Source organism: Pristis pectinata, chromosome 4 (genome assembly GCF_009764475.1).
Source record: "Pristis pectinata isolate sPriPec2 chromosome 4, sPriPec2.1.pri, whole genome shotgun sequence".
In the NCBI taxonomy this organism is placed as follows: Eukaryota; Metazoa; Chordata; class Chondrichthyes; order Rhinopristiformes; family Pristidae; genus Pristis; species Pristis pectinata.
Window position 1 is genome coordinate 92,627,246 of NC_067408.1, and position 22,349 is coordinate 92,649,594.

Sequence of the window (22,349 nt, forward strand, 5' to 3'; positions counted from 1 at the left end):
GTAAGTTTGCTGATGATACAAAGGTTGGTGGTGTTGTGGATAGTGTAGAAGGTTGTTGTAGATTACAACAGGATATCGATAGAATGCAGAGCTGGGCTGAGAAGTGGCAAATGGAGTTCAACCCGGATAAGTGTGAAGTGATACACTTTGGGAGATCGAATTCGAAGGCAGAATACAAGGTTAATGGCAGAACTCTTAGCAGTGTGGAGGAACAGATGGATCTTGGGGTCCACGTCCATGGATCCCTCAAGGTTGTCACACAGGTCAGAAGGGTTGTTAAGAAAGAGTATGGAGTGTTGGCCTTCATTAGTCGGGGTATTGAGTACAAGAGCCACGAGGTGCTGTTGCAGCTCTATAGAACTCTGGTCAGACCACACTTGGAGTGTTGTGTTCAGTTCTGGTTGCCTCATTCTAGAAAGGATGTGGAAGCTTTAAAGAGGGTACAGAGGCGATTTACCAGGATGTATCCTGGATTGGAGAGCATGTCCTATGAGGATAGGTTGAGTGAGCTTGGGCTTTTCTCTTTGGAGAGAAGGAGGATGAAAGGTGACTTGATAGAGGGGTACAAGATGGTAAGAGGCATAGATCAAGTGGACAGTCAGAGACTTTTTTGCAGGGCGAGAATGGCTAACACAAGGGGACATAATTTTAAGGTGATTGGAGGAAAGTATAAGGGGGATGTCAGGGGTAAGTTTTTTACACAGAGAGTGGTGGGTGCGTGGAACACACTGCCGGCAGAGGTGGTGGGGGCAGGTACATTAGGGACGTTTAAGAGACTCTTAGATGGACATGAATGATAGAAAAATAGGGGAGGGAAGGGTTAGATGGATCTTAGAGCAGGATAAAATGTCGGCACAATGTTGTGGGCCGAAGGGCCTGAACTGTGCTATAGTGTTCCATGTTCTCAAAAAGTGTACTTAAGGCTGGGATTCACCTCCCAAATGTTCACAGCCTGATAGCTTAATTTTACTCTGCTCACTTGCCTATACCTTTGTTGCTTCAATCAATAAATAATCTTTCCCCTGCCTTTCTGATACTCCCTCAGGGTTTTGGTGAACCAGGTCAGGGAGGGAATAGCAGAAGCTGCAAGAACACCCACAAACTACAGTGATCTTGGCAAGTACAGAAGTGCCAAAGACACAATATACTGGCATCAGCCCTCAATTAATACAAAAAGAAATTCAATGATTTTGCCAGTGCAACATATGTGAGAGTAAGATTATGGAGGACATTAAATTCCAGAATCCCACTGGAATGCTTCATATCCCATAAAATTAGGCACGTACTCGGCCAGGGCAGATTCAAAAATGGAAGCAAAAGCTCTAGCCTGCTGGAAATCCATCCCCAAAAGAGAATAATCTCCTTCCTGTAATCCCATGAGATTTTCAACAAATATAAAATTCTGATTTCTGACTTTATGTTTGAATACAATTAACCAATTAAATGTGTTCACAGAGGTCATCCCAGAAAAGGTGACTAGGTATATTAAGTGCATAAAGGTGGAGTGCGTGGGATTTGCCACTGTTTTAATGAACTGGGATGACTGCACATGCTGTGCAGTATTTGGAAACAGTACAACCATCATTGCTAAGCCACAAGGCATGTACCAGGTAACACAATTTTGATTTCAATTTTTAATATGAGTATTAAACCAAAACAGTGATTTTTTAAGCAAATATAAAGGTAATTTAAACTCTAAGGACAGGCTGTGGTAATGTACACAGCAGTTGTTATTTCATGATTACCTTTCATCTTTAATTCTGAGTTAATCTGCAACACCAAGTGATGTGGTTTATTTTTTCCTCATTAGTTGAAAAAATGGATAGGATTTACTGTCAAAAAAGTTGCTCACTAAATTCCACGCATTGTGTGGAGTCATGGCTGAAATCAAGATGATCACATTTACATTTTTTTTATTGCCTTTATCCATTCAGACTGTTCTAATATGACTGAAATAATATAAATAGAAGAACGGAAATGACAAAGATTATCACCTAGAACTTCATTGGGAGCACAATCACTGTGTTGTGGTGCCTAAACATCCTACTTTCAGAGTGTCACACTTACAAACAGTCCACACCAAAAATGCACCGTTCACAGCATTAGTAATGGTTCCTGCATGGGCATATGCACTAGCCAACCTGCCAGATGTTTCAGGTTGCTTTGCAAAACTGCCAGCAGGAGTACAGTGAATTTGCAGGCTATTGCCATTTAATAGGTTGCCTTTCTCCTATTTTCTACCCCACATAATTCAAGACTTCTTTGCAAATGTTATTAGGAAACTGACTGCATTTAGTGCTGCATGTGGTATCATCAGTACTTACAGTTGCTTGCCAATCAAATCAGCTAGATTTAAAGGATTACTAATAATCCGATATTTTGTATGACTTCCCCTATTGAAGGGAAGGTTGTTTACATGTACAGTGTTGATTGCCAATTTTTCCATAAAAAAATGTTGGGACTACCAAACCTAGAGTCCCTGGCTGACAAGGTACGTTCATGAGTTTACGTGAGACACCAAAAACTTAATGCAGCAGAAAACTCTAGAAGAGTACAGAAAGCATAGGGGTGAAATTAAAAGAGGAATTTGGAAAGCAAAGAGAGCCTATAGGAAAATACTTGCAAACAAAATTGAAGGAAGTCAACAGATTTTATCATAAGTACATGACATGCAAGAGGATAATTGAGCTAAGGTAAGGGCTAATTCTGGATAAAGTTTACAACCTATGTGTGGAGATGTGGATGTGGGCAGTGTTTTTAATGAATATTCTGTAGTTGTCTTCATAGAAGAGTGGGATGATGCTGATGATGTAGTTAAGGAGGATGTTTAAAATATTGGATGAGGCAAAACAAAGCAAAAAGAACTTCCCTGCACACCTCCTTTAAACTTCCCCCTTTCACCTTAAAGCTTTGTCCTCCAGTATATGTTATTTCGTCGTGGGAAAAAGATTTGGACTATCTACCTTATCTATGCCTCTCATTATCTTGTAAACCTCTATCAGGTCTCCCCTCAGCCTCCAGCGCTCCAGAGAAAACAATCCAAGTTTGTTCAGCCTCTCCATATAGCCAATACTCTTTAATCCAGACAGTATCCTAATGAACTACTTCTGCACCCTCTCCAAAGCCTCCACATCCTTTTTGTAATGGGGTGACCAGAATTGCACTCTGTACTCCAAAGGGAACATAGAACAGCACAGCAACAGGCCCTTCGGCCCACAATGTTTGTGCCAAACATAATGCCATATGAAACAAAATCTCTTCTGCTTACCAATGATCCATATCCCTCCATTCCCTGCATATTCATGTGTCTATCTAAGAACCTCTTAAACACCACCATCTTATCTGCTTCCACTGTACCACCAGCAGCCCATACCAGGCACCTACCACTCTCTGTGTGAAAGAACTTGCCCCACATATCTCCCTTAAATTTTCCCCCCTCACCTTAAAGCTATGCCCTCTAGTATTTGACATTTCTACCCTGGGAAAAAGATTCTGTCTGCCTACCCTATTATCACAAGATCACAAGATAAGGGAGCAGAAGCAGGCCATTCGGCCCATCGAGTCTGCTCCAAGGAAAAGGGAAAAAGAAATGGGGTGGGAAAAAAGAGAGAGAAAAAAAAACTATTCTAATCCCATTTGCCAGCCTTATCCCCATATCCCTTGATACCCTGACTATTTAGATATCTGTCTATCTCCTCCTTGAATACCCCCACTGATCTGGCCTCCACTGCTGTGCGTGGCAAGGAGTTCCACAATTTCACCACCCTCTGGGTAAAGAAACTTCTCCTCATCTCTGTCTTGAAACTGTACCCTCTAATTCTAAGATTGTGCCCTCTGGTCCTGGACACGCCCACCAAGGGAAACAGCCTAGCCACATCTACTCTATCCTTACCTGTCAACATTTTAAATGTCGCTACGAGGTCCCCTCTCATCCTTCTGTACTCCAGCGAGTACAGTCCAAGAGCCGACAAACGCTCATCATACTTAAGCCCTTTCATTCCTGGAATCATTCTCGTAAATCTCCTCTGAACCCTCTCCAACGTCAGCACATCCTTCCTAAGATGCGGGGCCCAAAACTGCGCACAGTATTCCAAATGAGGCCTCACTAGCGCCGCGTAGAGCCTCATCAACACGTCCTTACTTTTATACACTATACCTCTCGAGATGAATGCCAACATAGCATTCGCTTTCTTAACCACCGATCCAACCTGGTGGTTAACTTTTAAGGTATCTTGTACGAGTACCCCCAAGTCCCTTTGTACTACCGCACTATCAATCTTCTCTCCTTCTAGATAATAATCTACCCGCTTATTTCTACTTCCAAAGTGTACAACTGCACATTTCTCAACATTGAATCTCATCTGCCATTTCCTTGCCCATTCTCCTAAACTGTCTAGGTCCCTCTGCATTCTTTCTATTTCCTCTATGCTCCCTACTCCTCCACTTATCTTGGTGTCATCCGCAAACTTAGCCACACAACCATTTATTCCATCATCCAAATCATTGATGTACAAGGTAAAAAGGAGAGGCCCCAACACCGACCCTTGCGGCACACCACTAGTAACCGGTAACCAACCAGAACGAGATCCTTTTATTTCCACCCTTTGCTTCCTGCCAACCAGCCAATTCTCCACCCATTTTGCTACCCTGCCCATAATTCCATGACCTCTCATCTTATTAATCAGTCTCTTGTGAGGCACCTTATCGAAGGCCTTTTGAAAGTCTAAATACACAACATCTACCGCCTCTCCCTTATCCACCCTACCTGTGATTTCTTCAAAAAACTCCAATAGGTTGGTCAGACAGGACCTCCCCTTCACAAAACCATGTTGACTAGGTCCTATCTTGCCTTGCACCTCTAGGTATTCGGTAACCTCCTCCTTGAGGATAGACTCCAATAATTTTCCCACCACTGACGTCAGACTAATAGGTCTGTAATTGCCTTTGTGCTGCCTCCCACCTTTCTTATACAACGGAACTACATTCGCTACCCTCCAGTCCTCCGGAACCATGCCAGAATCTATCGATTCCTGAAAAATAATCGCCAACGCCTCCGCTATCTCCACAGCCACCTCCTTCAGAACCCGGGGATGCACCTCATCCGGTCCGGGAGACTTATCAGCCTTAAGCCCCTTTAGTTTTCCAAGCACCTTCTCCCTATTAATCTCAATTGAACTCAGCTCCAATTCGTGAGACTCCTGACTAATGGGCACATTGCTTATGTCCTCCACGGTGAAGACCGATGCAAAATATTCATTCAATTCCCTTGCCATCTCACTATCATCCATTATAATACCTCCTGCACCGTTATCAATTGGTCCTATGTCAACCCGTGTCTCTCTTTTATTCCTTATGTATTTAAAAAAACTCTTAGAATCCTTCCGAATGTTGTCCGCCAGCTTCCTTTCGTAACTCATCTTTGCTTTCCTAATGACCTTCTTAGTTTCTCTCTGCAGATTTTTAAAATCGTTCCAATCTTCTGTTTTCCCACTAATTTTTGCTACTTTGTACGCCGCCCCTTTTGCTTTTATTTTATCCTTCACCTCCCTCGTTATCCACATCTGTGCCTTTTTTCCATTCAAAACCTTCTTTTTTCTTGGAATATATCTCTCCTGCATTGTCCTTATTTCCTGTAGAAATTTCTTCCATTTTTCCTCTGCCGTCCCTTCAGCTAACTTACTCCTCCAATCAATTTGGGCCAACTCATCTCTCATACCTTTGTAATTTCCCTTATTCCACTGAAATATCGATACACCAGTTATCAGCTTCTCCTTCTCAAACTTGAAACTAAACTCAATCATATTGTGATCACTTGTTCCCAGTGGTTCCTTTACCTTTAGTTCCCTAATCACCTCGGGCTCACTACACAGCACCCAATCCAAAACAGCCGATCCCCTGGTGGGCTCCTCAATAAGTTGCTCCAGAAAAACATCCCTTAGACATTCCACAAACTCACTCTCCTGAGTACTACCACCTTGCTGCATTTCCCAGTCCACCTTCATGTTAAAATCCCCCATAATTATCTTCACATTGTCACTCTGACATGCTTTTTCTATCTCAATCTGCAACTTATGGTCCACTTCCTGACTGCTGTTTGGGGGCCTATATATGACTGCTATTATTGTTCTTTTACCCTTGCTATTTCTCAGCTCCACCCATAAGGATTCCACCTCCTCTGACCCAATGTCCTTCCTTTCTATTGATTTTATATCGCTACTAACCATCATGGCCACACCTCCCCCTCTGCCTACCCTCCTATCCTTCCTATATACTGTATACCCCTTGACATTCAGTTCCCAATCACATCCATCATGAAGCCACGACTCAGTGATTGCAACGATGTCATATTTATTAACCTGTAGTTGTGCCACTAGGTCATCTACTTTATTCCTGATGCTACGTGCATTTAAATATAGTATGTTTAGACTGGTATCTGCTATTGATTTTATTGTACCTCTATTGATCAGCAGATTATCCTGACTTTCTACCTGTCCATCCTTCTTACTATCTTCGCTACCTACTATCTTAGACATGTTCGTGTAGACCTCATCCCCTATCCTAACATTCGGTATCCGAACATCCTCATCCCCGATCCTAACATTCTGTATCCTAACATCCGGATAACAAACTTCTGTAAGGTCTCCCCTCAGCTACTGATGCTCCAGAGAAAACAACCCAAGTTTGTCCAACTTTTTCTCATAAATCATACCCTCTAATCCAGGCAGAATTCTAGTAAACCTCTTCTGTACCTTTTCCAAACTTCCACATCCTTCCTGTAATAGGTGACCAGAATTTCACACAATACTCCAAATGTAACCTCACCAAAGTTTTATACAGCTGCAAATTGACTTCCTGACTCTTACACTGAATACCCAATGAAGGAAAGCATGCCATACGCCTTCTTTACCACCCTATCAGGGAGCTATGGACTTGGACCCCAAGATACCTCTGCACATCAGTTACAAATATGGGTGAAGAAATGGCAGATGGATTTTAATCCTCATAAGTGTGAGGTGCTGCTGTATCCTTTGACAACCTTCTTCACTGTCCACAACTCCACCAATTTTTGTGTCATCCATAAATTTACTAATCAGCTTATCCAAATTTTCATTCAAGTCATTTACATATATCACAAATAACACATCCCTGCAGAACACCACTGGTCACGGACCTCCATCCAGAATAACACCCTTCCACCACTACCGTCTGTCTTCTATGGGCAAGCCAATTCTGAATCCAAACTGCCAAGTCATCACGGATCCCATTCATCTTAATCTTCTGGATCAGCCTACCATGAGGGACCTTGTCAAATGCTCTACTAAAGTCCATGTAGACAACATCCATTGCCTTACGCTTCTCAATCATCTTCGTCACCTCCTCCAAAAACTCATACAAGTCTGTAAGACATGACACTGCCCCTCACAAAGCAATACTGACTATCCCTAATAAGCCCATGATTTTCCAAATGCTCATTAATCCCATCCCTAAGAATCCTCTCCATTCGCTTCCCTACCACTGATGTGAGGCTCACCGGCTTTTCTGGTTTTTATTTTCCTGGATTTTCCCTATTGCCCTCCTTAAACAAAGCAACAACATTGTCTACTCTCCAGTCCTCTGGGATCTCATCTGTGGATAGAGGCGATACAAAAATCTTTGTCAAAGCCCCAGCAATCTCCTCTCTTGCCGCTCTCAACAATCTGGGATAGATCCCATCAGGCCCTAGGGACTTATCCACCTTCATGTTCTTCAATAGACTCAACACCACCTCCTCCTTGCTCAATATGCCTTTAGATTATTAGCATCCCCACACGGATCTCACAATCCTCCATGTCCTTCTCCTTGGTGAAGAACAATGTGAAGTACTCATTTCAGTACCTCGCCCACCACATCTAACTCCAGGCATAAATTCCCTCCTTTATCCTTGAGTGGCCCCACTTTCTTCCTAGCGACCCTTATGTTTATAACGTATGTATAAAATGTCTTTGGATTTTCCTTAATCCTTCTTGTCAAGGGCTCATTTTGGCTCTCCTAATTTCCTGTTCTTTCCTGCTTTCTTAATATTCCTTAAGGGCCTAAGAAATATTATAAACCTTAATTCTGAAATACACAGATATTGGCATGGATTCATTAAGGGAAGGTTGTGCCTTACTAATTTGAGGATGCAACAATGGGGCTTGATGTGAGCAGTGCATTTGATGAAGTCCAAGCATGGATTTTTACAGGATCCCATCCGGCAAGCTGGTCAAAAAAGTTATGCCCATAAGATAACAAGGAAGAGGAGGAAATTGGATCCAAAATTGGCTTAGTGGCAGAGAGTAAGAATAACAGCTGACGGATGTGGGATTAGTCTAGGCAGCTCTTTCTTGTCTGGTACAAACACTGACTGTCACAGATCAGCCATGTTCTTACGGATTGGCAGTTTAGAAGGGCTAAGAAGTCTCCTTTGTTCTTGGGTAAATTAGTGCCTTATGTACTGGAAAAACCAAGTTTCCTGGTTGATCCGAATTATTTTCAATGCTGAAACGTTAATGAGCTTACTTTTTTACATTTCAGGTTTTTCCAGCAAGCGCAGGGAGTCTTTTAATTGACCAGGATGGATGTGCTGTTTACACATCGGGAACTAATAATGATATTGCAACACACCCTACTATCAGTAATATGGAACATCAGCCTGGTGCTTATTTTATGAAATACAACTCACCGATCATCTGTGAGGTCATGGATCCTGAGGGAAATTATTTCCAGGTGATGCAATTTAAAATTCAAAATCTGTGTCCAACTCGCCCTAGATTTTATGTCCCAGCTCTCACTAAAGAAGTATGAACATCTCATCTAGCTGACTGAAATTCTTGTAAAAGCAACAGAAGTGCTAAAGTGAATAAACTAGCAATTCAAGGGAGAATTATTTCATTATAAAGGTGATTAAAGGGAGACAGGTCTTGTGTGTTGTCATGGCAGCATTCTATTTACATTAGTGTCAAATATTCTGAGACTTCCCCAGAATAAATTTAGACAAACAAGAATTTTGCATGACAAAATTGGAGAGTGAGCAAGAGTAATTAGAAGGGAATGGGGGAATTACTGACCATGTAATCAGAGGGGAAGCTTAGCGTCTGAAGACAAATTATAAGTGGGGGAATCGGGTATATCAGGGAGAGTCTGGCTTTGGATGATGGTTTGAATGTGGGTTTGGGTGGGGGGGTGGTAGTGTTGCTACATTGATAAATGTCTAATTAACTCCTAAACGTCCCAAGTCAGCAGGAGTAAGGCTATGTTGTCCCAGAAACCCAACAAGGTGTCCCCAGGACAGCATGTTGCATGGTTACCCTAAAATGTTCCAAAAGGACAGTTGCACAGGGAATGTGCTATCTCATGTATCCTTGAAGCAGAAAAATGTATCAGGTGACCAACAATGAAAATGCCCAGTTGAACTTTCTCAGAAATGGTTATCGTACTTAGCTGCTTAAAATATGATGCTGAGAAAAGGAGCATAACAAAACTGAATTTCAAAGCAAGAGAGTTTTGGTGAGATGTAGCAATAAAGGAGTAAGTGAGTTCACGATCGGATTTAAACATGTCATTGAGAATTTAAAATTTAAGCCATTGGGAAACAGAAGTCAAGCAGATCAATAATGGACACGTAAAGAATGAATAAGATTTGGTTTAAAATAGAAAATAAGCAGAGAGGTTTAAAGATGATATTGATGAAGTTAAGATGATGAATGATTCTGCCAAACATGGAATAACATTTGTATAATAAAGGTGTTCTGCTCTATTTGGAATAGCAATTGTATAATAAAGGTGTTCTGTTATCAGTAACTATTGCAAATTCATATATAGTATGGCATATGGAGGTAAAAGGATAATTCAAACGTGTTTATTTTATGCATTAGGTAACGTTAGACGGTAATATATTTACTACTATTCACAATGACGAACAAAAGAGAGAAGATGCATTATTCAAAGACCAAATGATTAAACATGAACCCATCACCTATACCAAACATGCCCCAAGGTTTGTTACATTTTTATTAGTTAGAAGAATTATATAGGACAGTTAGTGCATAATGGAGATGCACCCACACACAGAATAAATACATTAAATGTCTAAAACCAAGAGCTTTTGTCTGTGAAGGTCAATAGTGAATATTGAAGATCTGGCTCCAAAGCCTTTTTTTCACTGCAGCTTTTCTTCTGTTGTCTGCAAAACAGATCCATGTTGGGCCATCAATATAGGTGGGGTTAGATAACACTGATCTACCAACTGTACAACAGTTTTATTACATTCAGTGTTTGAATAGGTTATGGATCCAATTTAATGCTGTTTTCAATTTTTATGATCTTTGGATAGTAGTTGGTTGACTATCTTAAATGTAGGACATTATTGCTTTGATGGAAATGTAAAATGGAAACTAACTAAAAATCTCCAAGAATCTTTGGGTCTTGATGGATTGTTGGTGATTAATCTGAATATGACTCCAGTATCTGCCCACTTGGACATTTCTTTTGGTTATCTATTGAAGATATAAACCTAGTGATGTACTGCTGGATTTGCAACAACAATGCTTGTTAGCTGTTAGAAATACTTATTAAGCCATATGACTTTCTTTGCATATTGACACCTCCCCACAGTTAAGTAAATTAGATGCATCATTCAACAATATTGCGACTGCACACGTGATTTCATCATGTTGACAGTGGCTATCTGTGTACCTGGGGCCTGAGTCACCATATAACCAGCAGTTGTACTGTCCTTTAAGTACTTAATCAGAAATCTATATATAATGTAATATTGATTTGTTTCATCTAACAGATTGTTTATTCTGCATGCTGATGGCTCAGGAACTGAATTACTACAATCAAGTGATGTAGAAGAATACATATATCGAGCATGCTCCAATTCAACTACTGCAGTTTTGAAAGAACAATTGCCAGAATATCCAGGTCACGAGAGAGACGCTAAATTTTTTTGTCTTGTTCTGAAACACAGTTAAAGTTACAAAACTGTTATGATTTACTTAATAGTAGTAATGACTGCAATGTTTCAGTATTTTGATAGTAGATGTTTTTACAATCTTTGCTAATTTATGCTTCTACAGCACTTGAGTATAATCATTTATCTTTCCTTAAATTTGTGAAGTGCTTTTCCTCTGCATGTTTTGACTTCTCTCCAATGTGTACCCCCTTTGTATTTATGAATCATTACATTATTCTTGACTAATCCAGAGTAATTTAGTACATTTCTTCATACAAATGTTAAATTGCTGAACTTGTACTAACTGGCATATCGCAGCTTCCCCATAATAGGCAAGACGAGGTCTAGATTTAATAATTAATACTCATTCAATGTGACCCAACTCACTTTTTTTGCAAGAATCGGTTGGTGTAATTGCAGCCGGTTGAGGTGGAGTATCCCACTATTTTTAAATCAGTGCATTTGGAAGCCTGATTTAATTTCTCACCAGCTAGTATCCAGTTTTCTGAAAACTTTTACAACAAAACAGAGGTTGAAGCAGAAATTCAACCAGATTAATGCTTTTTTAGAAAATTCATGTGGGTAAGAAGGAACCCTAACCCCCAAATTGCTTGTCTGATTCCCTTTATTTCTTCCCCATGGCCTCTTACAGTTACCCCTGCTCCCCCTTGATTTCCAGTCCAACCACAAAGTGTTTTCTGGTTTCATCCCCCACACTAGTTGATAGTTTAAGAATCCAATTATGCAATCTTTCCCAATTTTCTCCCATCTCTTCGAATTACTAACTCAATCACACTCTCTATAGCTGTCATACTGATTGTGTTACAGCCAGAAGGGGAGACACAATTACTGCTGTGCTTCCTTTAATGCACCACACTGATGATACTTTGGAGACAAAGTTAGGCTCAAAAGAACTAAAGTCAAGAAGTAAACTGCCACATGAGGAGTGCACTCTTAATCTCATGACCAGTCCTTGGGCTGCACAATAAAAAGCACATTAAGGCAACCTAGAGAGAGGATAGTGGGGGGAACTGAGCTAGGAATAGGACTATTGTGTTTATTTTCAAAGTTTGTTGCATTTAAATAGAGAGATGTGTGCCTTTATTTAGGGAGACCAGAGTTGTATGCAGTTATTTTGTTCTATCTTATTCAGTCAGATAATTTTCATTGGTATGAATGTGTCTGGGCAAAGAAGTCTGGCATATGTTCTGTAATGGAAAGAGTAATTCTTTATATTGTGAAGGAAAAGAAATGAAGGCAGAATGTCAAAGGTAGATGTTTTAAACAGAGTATTTTGATACTCTTCTCCATGTACTTCAACCTCCAAAGCAGCAGTGAAATGTTTCTCATTAATCTTCATATATGCCTTGTTGGAACACAAAGACAGAAACCTACAACCATTACATCACAGTAGTGAAAACATTGACTTAAAACCTCAATATTCTACTCAGCAAAGACTTTAGCAGAGGCAAATGCATTGTTGTAGTTCTTCAGCTGTTTCAGCAACACTTGGGAGCAGGTGTGGGACTTGAAATCCAGAAGCCATCTATTGATATTGTTTTACTGGAGAGGAACTCTGAAGTTACAATACATCACAACATCCAATAAATGATAAATCATTGCACAAGTTTTTTTTTTTACATATTGTCACACACAATCTACGCACTCAGGGAGTGGAATCTAATCCTGTTGAAGAAGGATTGCAGAAATTTGCAAAACTATGTGGCTTTCATCTGATATGCCTTCATTTTGGGAAAGCCAGAAGCTTCTTCAAAAGTAATGGTGTCATCTTGTTGCTGTCTTGTTATGAATCCAAAGTGAGTGAATTCCCTAGATCCCCTGTAAAGTATATCATTTCATGTCTCAGACAGAGGTGATATTTATTAGTATTTTCAATACTGGCAGAATCATTGCATTATTAGGAAAACAATCCTGTGAGTTATTCAAGATGGACATTGATAATCCTTATAAGAAACTAAATGACCAAGACTATTGTATCTTCTTAGGATGGCCAATGGTGAGAAGAATTTTCTTTGTAAAAGTAATTAATTATATTCTAGTGCTCACAAAATAGTCTGAAAGTTATTTGGCATTTAATAATGTAAGTATTTAAAGGAATATTTCTTTTGGCTTTTACTTTTTATCATCTCTCCCATGAACAGGTGTCTTGGGTATTACTTTTCTCAAGCCATCCACCAGGGATGTTGGATCACGCTGGTTAATTAAGAAAGATGTGGCCAATATTATTCCACCTAACCTTCAATCAAGAAAGTGGGACACATTTCCTCAAAAAGAGGTACCCCTAATTCTTTCAAAGAATAAATTCGTTTAGTACAAAAGAAGGATTGGGTTGTTGTTTGTCATTTTTGTTGACAATTCCTTCTTACAGAGCTTTACTGGTACTTAAGTAATTTTTAAGAAACTTCACATGAAAAACTTGTGTTAAAATATTTATTTCAGTTGCACCCTGTATGCATCCTAAAATGTATAATGCCATGATTTTCTTTAACGTTTCTATGCACTTGTTTACTTGTGCATTTTGGAAACTATGAATAATTAATGTATCAAAAATTATGTGGCATTTAAAATATGATCTCAAACATCTTAATAGATGTGCATTGTGAGAGATGATACAGAAGCATTCATGTTGGTTTTGTTTGTGCCAATTGCTGTGAATTTTAATCCATTTTGTTGCAGGTATTCAACGACAATGATTGGTTAGGTACAAAGGGAATCTGCATTAACTGACTATTACCGTTATTGGTTCAAATAAAAACAAACATGCAAGTTGTACAAAGCTAAATATCAGTGCGCACATTCACTAGGTTTCTCTGACCCTCCCTAAACAGTCAAAGAGTAGAATAGGTGATACCCGCATATAGGAATTCAGGTTGGTTAGGCTTTCCTCTTGATCCCGATGTAATCTCTGTTTCCAACGTAGGGTCATCCACTTCTGCGATGGTTATTCTCCAGAGTTTTTGCTATTTCTACACCCAAAACCCTTCATTCTTATCCACTTTCTTATCAGATTGAACTGTGTCTTTCAATTTTGTTGGCTCTGGCTCATCTGGCTAGGCCATTTCAACTTCTCATTGGATCTGGCTCAAGGCTACAAGCAGCATTATTTTATCACTCTCCCACCAGACTCGTGCCTCATGTCACTTTCTTTGTTCTTCCTGAGTCAAGCCAGTTCAAACCACGACAGCCAGGTCAGCCAAACACTCGGCTCAGGCTACTTCACATCACAGGCTGTTCTTTTCCTAGATATGCCATTTCTACCTAACCAAATAAACAGCTTCTAATTTGGAAATGATCTTTGGTTTAGAAGGTTATCGGTAGCAACCTCATCGTGTCCACTTTCAATTGCTTGAAACAAACTATTCCTGATCAAGAACCAGTTCAGAAAACCGTTCAGAAAATTGGGACCACAAGAACAGTCTCACTAAATGGCAGCCTCCATTCCTTCCACCACAATGGAATGAACTAAGACATTTAGTTTGTCTACTTCCACCGTCCTTCACTCATTCCAGTTAGCTGTTTTACAGGTTTTAATTCCTTTATGGCCAACAATTTGCTGATTTAACTTATCTTAGCAATGGTAACAATGAGATACTGTTAACTGACTTCAGCCTTTTTTGACAATTGTCTATTCTGATAAAGAAGTTCTTATCCCTTATTGATATCGACATACACATTGCTACGATTATATTGATGGATGTATCTACAACAACCTGTCATTCATTGTCCTAGCTCACAAACAGTAGCATTTTAAGGGTAACAGCATCTGTGCTAATTTACAACTGTGTGGGTTCCTGAGGTCCAAATGAATCTATGTGGTTAAATAGTCTAGCAAACTGCAGCACCATTGCACACAGTATAAGGATGCCTCAGCCAAATTTAACATCCGAGTCTTTTTACCATGGCCCTTACTAACTTCCTGATCAAGACAGTCTGGAAACTAAAAGGAATTGACTGCATGGCTGTTAAAACTAGGCAGCAATGCAGGTTAATCTTGGGAGCTTGGAAAACAGTTCCTAGCATTAAGAAATGCATCTGAGGTTTAAAAAGTTGCTGGAGAGGGAAGCACCATGGAAGGGAAATGCCAAGGTATACTTGTAGAGCTTGAGGAAGCACTCCTACACTCTAAAACCCTTCTGGTCTTGGATCTAGATCCAGATAGTTCTTTAAAAAATTACAATCAATTAGATATCCACATTCTTTATTTTAAATAGGAGGCATGATCCGTAAGTTTGCAGGTGACACAAAGATTACTGGAGTTGTTGATAGTGTGGAGGACTGTCTTAAGGGTACAGGGTGATATCAATGTGTTGGTGAAATGGGCTGAGAAATGGCAGATGCAGTTTGATCCAAATAAATGTGAGGTAATTTATTTTGGAAATATCCGTGTAGCTAGGACAACCATCATGAATGGTAGGGGTCCTAGGGAGTACTGAGCAATAAAGGGACCTTACTGCACAAGTTCAAAGATGCTTGAAGGTGACATTGAAGGTAGATAACATGGTTAAAACAGATTATGGGATGCTGGCCTTCATTAGTCAAGGCAGGGAGATTATGCTCCAACTTTATTGAACATTGGCCAGACCTCATCTGAAGTACCACATGCCGTTCTGGTTATCACACTTTAGGAAAGATGTGATAGCACTGGAGAGGCGCAGAGGAGATTCACCAGGATGTTGCCTGGGATGGAGCTTTTCAGTAATGACGAGAGACTGAAAAGGCTGGGTCTGTTTTCCCTGGAGCGGAGGAGGTTACCCTATCTAAGTTTGCTGATGACACTAAATTGAGTGGAAAAGCAAATTGCACAGAGGATACAGACAGGTTAAGTGAGTAGGCAAGGATCTGGCAGATGAAGTACAATGTTGGTAAATGCAAGGTCATCCACTTTGGAAGGAAAAGTAGAAGATCAGATTATTATTTAAATGGTGAAAGATTGCAGCATGCTATTGTGCAGAGGGATTTAGGAGTGCTTGTGCATGAATCACAAAAGGTTGGTTTGCAGGTACAACAGGTTATCAAGAAGGCAAATGGAATGTTGGCCTTCATTACTAGAGGAATTGAATTTAAGAGCAGGGAGGTTATGCTGGAACCGTACAGGGTACTGGTGAGGCCGCACCTGGAGTACTGCGTGCAGTTCTAGTCTCCTTACTTGAAGAAAGATGTACTAGCTTTGGAGGTGGTGCAGAGGAAGTTCACCATGTTGATTATGGAGGTGAGGGGGTTTGCCTCTGAGGAAAGATTGAGTCGTCTGGGACTACACTCACTGGAATTTAGAAGAATAAGAGGAGATCTTACAGAAACATATAAAATTATGAAAGGGATAGACCAGATAGAGGTAGGTGGGTTGTTTCCACTGGTAGGTGAGACTAGAACTAGGGGACATAGCTTCAGGTTCAGGGGAATAGATTTGGAATGGAGATGAGGAGAAACTGCTTTTCCCAGAGAGTAGTGAATCTGTGGAATTCTTTGCCCCAGGGAGGCAGTAGAAGCTACCTCACTAAATATATTTAAGAAACAGTTAGATTGATTTTTGCGTAGTAGGGGAATTAAGGATTTATGGGGAACAAGCAGGTAGGTGGATCTGAGTACTCGACCAGATCAGCTATGATCTTATTGAATGGTGGAGCAGGCTTGACAGGCCAGATGGCCTACTCCTGCTCCTATTTTTTATGTTCTTAAGAGGGGACGGTTGAAATTTATAAAATTATGAGGGGTATATATACAGGGTAGACTGCAGGAAATATTCCCCATATCAGAGGTAGATCAAACTAAAGGACATAGATTTAAGGTAAAGGCTAAGAGATTGAGAGGGGTTCCTTTTCATCCGAGAGCAGTAAGTACCTGGAATGCACTGCCTGAAAGAGCAGTGGAAGCAGAGTCACTGCTGTCAGTGCAGAGGCAACATTTAAGAAGTGTCTAGACGAGCACTTACTGTAGGCATAGAAGGCTACAGCCCAAGTGCTGGAAGATGGATTAATACAGATGGGTGCTCTGGCCAGTGTAGAAGTGGTGAGACAAATGGCCTGTTTCCAAACTCTATGACTAACCACGCCCAGGCTTTCTGCTGGACATGGGCAAGTAAATAATCACTTTTTTTTAGAAGAATAAGTTAGTTTGATTTCTGACCCAGATTCAGAATTTAATGTACATCTGCTTGTTTACAGAACTTTAGTGAAAATTTCTACATGTTTACATGGAGATTGTTTTAAATAGAATTTAAAAGGTGAAGTGATGACAGATGCAGAATTTTTTTACCTGTCTGATATCTCTTACTGATGTGTCTTTTTGTTCTTAATGTTTTCAGTGCAAGGTTCCAGGGCCTCCTATTGGCATGGAGCTCTGTGATCAGCAAGTGCAACAAGCGGACACCCCGTCTCCTGTTGTCTTAAAGTGTCCCTCAGTTCTGGAAGTCCATCAACTGTTTCAATATGAGCCCATAAACACAGAAATGCGGCTGAAAATGCAGACCTGCCTTAAGGTATCTCATTCAAGTATTTTTCAGGGGAATGGCAGAATTGCAGAACAAAATGAAATGCTTAATAATCTCACCAGGGTGTTAAATTTCTGTAGAGGTATGTCAGACTTAAAAATGAATATTCATGAATGAGGCAGAGGAATGTGACCAACTCTTTCAAATTCCCACTACAGGCAAAACGAACACTTCTGTGCTGCAAGATTTGCTAATTATTAGGAAGACTGCATAGATTAGCAGGACAGTTCTGGATATAAAAGCATTTAGCAGCTTATAGAACAGGCAGCATTATTGATTTTGTGAAATAATGTTCAGCAAAAGTTCATAATGAATCAGTAGAAATGTTGCAGAACGGCAGGCAAAAGAAGGGAAAATTACACTGTTTTGTAGTATCACTGTACTTCAAGATGAACCATCTGGGGAGAATGAAAGTAGATGACAAATAAACAGTGGCAGTTCAAAGTCCCAATCTCTTTTGGCAATACAGGCTAAATAAGAAGACATCTTTTGCAATATTAAGTGTTCAGCATGAATACATTTAACACCATTTAATCCCTAACACTATTTTTTTTTAAAATGTAAATTAATTACCATCACTGCTTGTAAAATAAGACCATACATTTTCCACTGCTCTCCCACTGCCAGACTTTACCTGTAAAAGCTTTGCAGATTCCTTGCTTGAAAAGAGGAGCCCTACTTCCTCAAAAGGCTAAGGAAATATGGCATGCCCCCATTGACCCTCAGCAATTTTTATAGATGTACCATAGAAAGCATCCTATCTGGATGCATCACAACTTAGTATGGCAGCTGCCCTGCCCAAGACCACAAAAAATTGCAGAGAGTTCAGAATCAGATTTATTATCACTGGCTTGTATGATGTGAAACTTGTTGTTTTGCGGCAGCAGTACAGTGCAAAGGCATAAAATTACTATAAATTACAAAAATAAATAAGTAGTGTAAAAGAAAAGGAATATATGGGTTCATGGACTGTCCAGAAATCTGATGGTGGAGGAAAAGAATCTGCTTCTGAATCATTGCAGACACAGCCTAGTCTATCACATAAACCAGCCTACCCTCCACTGATTCTGTCAACACTTCCTGCTGCCTCGGGAAAGCAGCCAACATGATCGAGGACATCTCCCTCCCCGGTCGTTCTCTCTTCTCCCCTCTTTCATCGAGCCAAAGATACAAAAGCTTGAAAACACACACTGCAAAGCTGAAGGGGCAGCTTCTATTCCACTGTTATAAGACCCTTGATCCGATAAAGATGAAGTCTTGATCTCTCAATTTATCTCGTTGTGGTCCTTGCACCTTATTTGTCTACCTGCACTGCACTTTCTCTGAAACCGTAACTGTAACACTCTATTCTGCATTCTATTATTGCATTTCCCTTTGTACTACCTCAAAGTACTTATGTTTGGAATGATCTGTATGGATGGCATGCAAAACAGTTTTTCACTGTACCTGGGTACATGGACAATAATTTACCAATTACCAATCTTTTAATGCCAACGTTGTGCAGCAAAACATGACCACCTAGAATTGTTGACAGAGTACACTACTTTCAGACACACCTTAATGTGGCCTGGTCAAGTACTTTTTGAGAGCATCAGCTGTGAATGAGACTTGGTGGATTTCAGTTGTAGCCACAATATCTAGGAGGTCACTCCAGTTTAGTCCTGAGGATGGGGCATATTATTGAAGGTGCTGGCTGTTAGGTGAGGTTGAACAGCTTCCTTCTCAAGCTGAGATAAAAGTTAACATGGCACTTATTCAAAGAACAACATGGAAGGTCTTGGGTTACAAGGCAAAGTTAACTTCTCAATCATCATCACTGGAATGGATTATTTTGTGTTGGTGGGAGCTTGCTACATGAAAATTAGTGAGTGAGTTTCTTACATATCAACAGTGATAACACGCAAAACTGTTTAATTGAAATTTAATCATTTAGATGGTGTGGAGGATCCTCAGCAAATCCTAATCTCCAAGAAGGCAGCCCTTTAATTGCTAGAGTTTACAGGCAGTTTGTTTGATTTACTAATAAGCTCATGATGAGTGTTTCCTGGGAATTTAGATTTGAGTTGCATTGTTGAATCATTAGCTGGACAATAATGACCTTGCAATTATAGAAGCTGCACTTTTGGAAAGAGGAACATCAATGACATTAAACTCCCCATTTGACTACTGTACTTCCCCATATGCTTTGGGAAGTTATGTTAGCCAAAAGAATTCTTTCACTTGAATTGGTGACTTCCTGGATTTCTGCAGGATATTATTTCACTGTAGTGTGGCGGTTAGCATAACGCTATTACAGCGCCAGCAACCCAGGTTCAATTCCGGCCACACTCTGTAAGGAGTTTGTACGTTCTCTCCATGTCTGCATGGGTTTCCTCCGGGTGCTCAGGTTTCCTCCCACATCCCAAAGATGTACGGGTTAGGAAGTTGTGGGCATGCCATGTTGGCGCCTGAAGCGTGGCGACATTTGTGGGCTGCCCCCAGAACATTCTACGCAAAAGATGCATTTCACCTTGTGTTGCAATGTACATGTGACCAATAAAGATATCTTTTCTGAACAAGTCTCTAAGTTTAAGCAAGTGCACAAATATCCTGCCAATCGACTAAACTTGTGATTATCAGTGATTCCTTGAAATGATTTTGAGGAAAAAAATGTTCAAGATACTGACACCAGAAGATTCCGCAACAAAGTGTAGAGTTTTTGAGACATCTTTTTATTGAATCTGGAGCATCAATATATTACTCCTTTAAATTACAGATCCAACATAGAGAGTAATAGCAAATGGATACCCCTTTTAACTCTGGAGGCTGACTAATTTATGGTGGTTCTCCTCTTCCACCAAGTAAGTCAAGTGTAAAAGGAACTTAAACAATATTTCTACTCTCCTAATGGAGGTAGCAATTTCAGTGGCTTTCAGAAATTCCAAAATGTTTACAGATAATGCAAGATTATGATCTGTAAATATCTCCCATAAAGTGTCCCAATACATTACAATGGTGTCCAAATTTCCAGCCTTACAAATGAAAGTAGATATCAAAATAGAGAGCACATGCAAACAGAATCAGAAACAGCCTGACCCTGACCTGAAATCAATCAATGAAAGGTTAGAACAACCAAGGTATATGATTTTTTTTCAAGTACCTACTGGCCAAACCCCAATGGGAGTCAGAAACTACTTTTCTCCAACCATAAATTGATGCAACTGGTGCCAAAACTGAAGGAAAACTAGGTTATGATACATAACAATCTTAGTAAATTTTAAGCTTTAAGTTTTTCTTTTAGATTTTTGCAGATTAGTTCCAAATTTTCTAATGTTCTGATTAATAATTTCATTGTAGGAGTACATAGAACATATTTTGCAAAAGGAGCAAGTGCAAAATGAAATGATGCTTAAGGAGCCACGCAATGAAGAAGAGGTTGCCCATGCTACTGATCTGCTCAGATTGGTTCGGGTATGAAACTGCTACTATAACTAGAGGCAGTTTGGCAAATTAAGCCTACTAGTAAAATTTACTATTTGTTTATGATGTGACCCTCTACTCAGGAGCTTGGATCACATCAGAAAATCATCAGTTTACATGCCAAAAAAGTTGCATTAGATTCAATATAGTTCTAAGAATTATAGTAAACTGTTCTGAACTGATAAGGCTATAGCTTCAAGGAAACAATTTTAGGAGAAGTAATTGATACAATCAAAATTAGTGCATAACATAAAAGACAAAGGCTATACTTTTGCACTTAAATAACTAGTGGCCAACTAATGAGGGAACAAACAATACACAGACACGCAAAATGATGATGAGAAAGGTTTACTACTCAGTCTGTCCCATTACAAACATGGTGCCTTAGACATTGTAATCCATTTGTTTCTGACCACCAGAACTATGTAATTTCATGAATGAGGCAATAAAGGTAAAAACACAGGCCAATTAGAAACCAAAATCTTGAGGAATTTCTCCAAGTCCTTCAAGACTACTATCTGCCCAAATCTGTATAACAGGATACAAATTTCCTGATCTCCAAACCAGCCAAAAACAGAATTTCTCCTTATGATTGCAATGAATCTGCATTCTATGCATGAGCCAGCAACTGATTCCACAGGCTTTTTGTTCTCTGTGGAAGGGGATATGCTGGTAGGGGAGGGAGCGGAGACTATCTAATATTGTACTGGTTCTGACCTTGCAGAGCCTATAAAGGAGACTTCAGGTCCTCCCTAATATATTAAATTGAAATATTGCCTTGTGTGAACAAAGTCTAACTAGCCTTTATCTGAAAGATGTTGGAATTCAAAAGTAATTATGATGTGGTATAAAGCATAGTCACGCTCTATCTAGAATAATAGATTTTGGGAAAAAGTTCTAACCGAGGGTGGATGCAACATTAATTCACTAGGTTGAGGCTAAGGAATCATTTAATTAAGCTATGTAAAATGCTAAATGGATTTGACAGCATAAATGCAGAAAAAATTATTTACTCTGGCAGGGCAAAAACATGAAAGTAATATTAATCTTAATATTCGAGCTGGGCTACTTAGAGTAAAATTAGAAACTGCTATTTTACAAACAAGATCATGGTAACCTAGAGCACTCTCCTCAAAGGTTGGCTATGGATATTAGGGAAGCTACCTTTTCTTCTGTTATTCTTTTTCAAGTGAAATTATCAAGTGTTAAGCAGCAAAGATGGGTAAATGAAGTTTTAGTACAAATAAACCAAGTTCTCAAAATATGGTAGTCTACATCCTTCCCATTCAGCTCAGAAGTTTGGCTTAATTTCATAAATGATCATTATTTTCTCTTACAATTGCTAATGGCAGAAGCCCAATTTAAAAGGACAAAACCTATTTTAGTTTAAATATTGGCATCATTTCA

General features: G+C 39.7%; 1 protein-coding gene across 1 annotated transcript in view; it reads left to right on the forward strand.

Annotated features, from left to right (window-relative positions):
- spag17 (sperm associated antigen 17) overlaps positions 1 to 22,349 on the forward strand; it is a 176,148-nt gene that overhangs the window by 97,223 nt on the left and 56,576 nt on the right. The window contains exons 35-41 of the mRNA XM_052014463.1: positions 1,456 to 1,610; positions 8,554 to 8,745; positions 9,894 to 10,015; positions 10,814 to 10,944; positions 13,138 to 13,271; positions 17,298 to 17,471; positions 20,820 to 20,933. Coding sequence (XP_051870423.1) covers positions 1,456 to 1,610; positions 8,554 to 8,745; positions 9,894 to 10,015; positions 10,814 to 10,944; positions 13,138 to 13,271; positions 17,298 to 17,471; positions 20,820 to 20,933 — 1,022 coding nt within the window. The remainder of the gene's footprint in view (positions 1 to 1,455; positions 1,611 to 8,553; positions 8,746 to 9,893; positions 10,016 to 10,813; positions 10,945 to 13,137; positions 13,272 to 17,297; positions 17,472 to 20,819; positions 20,934 to 22,349) is intronic.